Genomic DNA, 2,562 nt, shown 5'->3' with positions numbered 1-2,562 from the left:
AGCAGCAGACTACTCTGGTTTGTGACCGTACCTCTGCCAACGGGTGTTTGAATCTACATGAAGGATGTATAAATATTACGGACCAAACCAGAATGGTCTCCATAGAATGTAGTTTGATGGTCTGTCTTTATCAAACAATATCAGTTGCAGTGATAAAACGATAAATTGTTGTAGGTCACTATTTAATGAAAGACTAGATTCACGTTCTAATTTATGCATCTGGTTAATAAACCAGCTGATCAGTTCAGTTCATACAGGATCATACTTGCATATTTTCTATTTTACAGATTTCTCTTGTGAGAGAGAGTTTGGAGTTGAATACTCTAGTATTATCTTGAGTTGGTGCAAGAGAGACAAACTGTGAAGGTAACTGACATGAATTGATTTACTGATTGGTATTAGACATTATTCAACTCAGAAACTCACACGTGCTTGCAATAACACTGACATGATTCAAGATTTTAAGACAAGTCTCTTCATTATTCTTGGGACTTTTACTTTTATATAATTCCCTAACACACTTCAGACCCCCACGATGTTGTGTCCTAACGAGAGCTGGGTGAGCCTGGATGACTTTCAGCCTCGCTGTACCTGTCTCTACCCCCACACAACTTGGACCGATGCAGCCATCCCCTCCAACACTACTCAGCCCATCAGCCCCACTATCCCTACCCCTAGATCATCCATGTTTGGCGCTAACAGACCAGATAGCCCCATCAGCAAGTATCTAGAAAACCAGGAACCCTTCCTTTATCCGGAATGTCCCAGATTTAATTCATATTTTGACACTGGTGATGTAACATCAACATTTCTGTCAGTCACTCCAGATATCTGGTCTGTCAGCCCCAGTGATGAGTCTCTCCCAGTCAGCACCAGCTCCAGCCTGACCAGCCTGAGCTCCACCAGTCTTACTGACCCCTTCCCCAGCTTTTCCACCCTTTTCCAGAATTCAGAGGAATTCTACAGTGATCTACTTCCCTCCCCATCATCCAGCACCACCTCCTTGAACTATGGCTCCACACCAAGGGGATCCCTGAAATCAGACATGTCAGGTTTGCCAGATGACATCAATCTCTCACATATACTTTTCAAAGACATCTGGTTCTGTAACACCTGTGACCTTTTTCAGGATGGACCACTACTGACCTCAAGCTCCATGTCTCTTCCTGTCAGCCCAGTGAGCAGCTTCACTAATCTGAGTGAGTGCAATGTGTCCTGCAGTTTGACCGGGCTGTGCCACCAAGGAGTGTCATTTCCAGTCCCCAGTCAGAGACCTGGACCCCTGAACATGATGTTGGATAGGAAGAGAAAGAGAGATGAGGATGATGATGTAGATGTGAAGGTTTGTAAGAGGGCCAGGCTATAAGTATGGGGGTCAGATTTACAAAATTAATGTTAATGCATGTTTGAAGTATCGGCTTTACTAACATTGACTGACTACTTTTCAGTTTTCTAATATTTTGCTCTTATTGGATGTGTTTTTAATTTCAACCTTTATTCTACTTTGGTACTGCAATATTTAGTTACACAGCATCGTATTGTCCTTCTGAAATCATTTCAGTCCTCAAATTGGGTGTATGCTTCCTCAGAAATTATCTTTGTGAATGTAGGCCTCTATTAACTTAAAACCTTTTTCTTACTTCTTAATATCACTGTCCTGATACTGTACCAGGGCTGCACATACTTTTTCATCATCAGGAGTATGTACTTCTTATTTTATCAATATAGCAGTACTGGAAAAACTTAAGAGTACATTTATAGCACTAAATGGAATTTAATGGCGTATCAGTAACCTTGTGTTACGTTTCATATATGCACCACAACACTGCTACTCTTGTGTAGATAGGTCAATAAAAAACCAAAACAATACTTTTTCAGATGAATACATTTGTAAGTGATTCTAAGACCGTACACCACTGCTGTGGTGCGTATCTCATAGGTTTTGTCATTTTTTTCTGACATGCATATTTTTTATCCATACATACACCAATATGGCCCTTATCTGTAGCCCTGTTTTACCCTATTCAGCAATTACCTTTCTTACTAGCTCTCATACCCACCCCTACCAGCGGTAACATTCCCAGGCCCCATTCCCGTACTTTCAATCTGGTTAGTGGGTAACGTATGATATAAAAGGAAAGCCATTATCAAACTGTACCAAATTATAAAAATATGACAGTAGATGATTCCTCATAATTGTAAGTCTGTTCGGCATATACATGCGGGTATCATACAGGTGAATACATTAAAGTACAGTTATAAATCAGTGTTATAAGTGTTATATATGATCTTTTGTCAAAAAGTGACACAGACAGGCAGAATGAATCGGTACTTTTTATCAAATACAATCTGTACATGAATGAAATTAAAGTTTCATTGGACTCCAATATGTTGACGTCATGGCTATCACATGTTGTGTAGGAATGGCTAGATGGGGAGATGGAGGTGGTGTTTGGATAGGCTTATAGTCTCTATAGAGTGTAGAAGATATGATGTTAAAGTCATGGTTAGTACAGGTGGTGTAGGTGTGGCTAGTTGGGGAGGTGGAGGCCAGTGTTTGGA

The 2,562-nt window shown here is 40.5% G+C and overlaps 1 protein-coding gene across 1 annotated transcript; it reads left to right on the top strand.

Annotated features, from left to right (window-relative positions):
- The first annotated feature begins 535 nt into the window (after window positions 1-535).
- On the top strand, window positions 536-1,366 carry LOC137277209 (uncharacterized). The gene has a single exon (XM_067808881.1). The coding sequence runs from the start codon at window positions 536-538 to the stop codon at window positions 1,364-1,366; it is 831 nt and encodes a 276-aa protein (XP_067664982.1).
- The last annotated feature ends 1,196 nt before the right edge of the window (window positions 1,367-2,562 follow it).

The sequence above is a fragment of the Haliotis asinina genome, chromosome 3, assembly GCF_037392515.1.
Source record: "Haliotis asinina isolate JCU_RB_2024 chromosome 3, JCU_Hal_asi_v2, whole genome shotgun sequence".
Taxonomy (NCBI): Eukaryota; Metazoa; Mollusca; class Gastropoda; order Lepetellida; family Haliotidae; genus Haliotis; species Haliotis asinina.
Note: the sequence above shows the minus strand (reverse complement) of the source record. Positions and strands in the feature narration are given on the sequence as shown.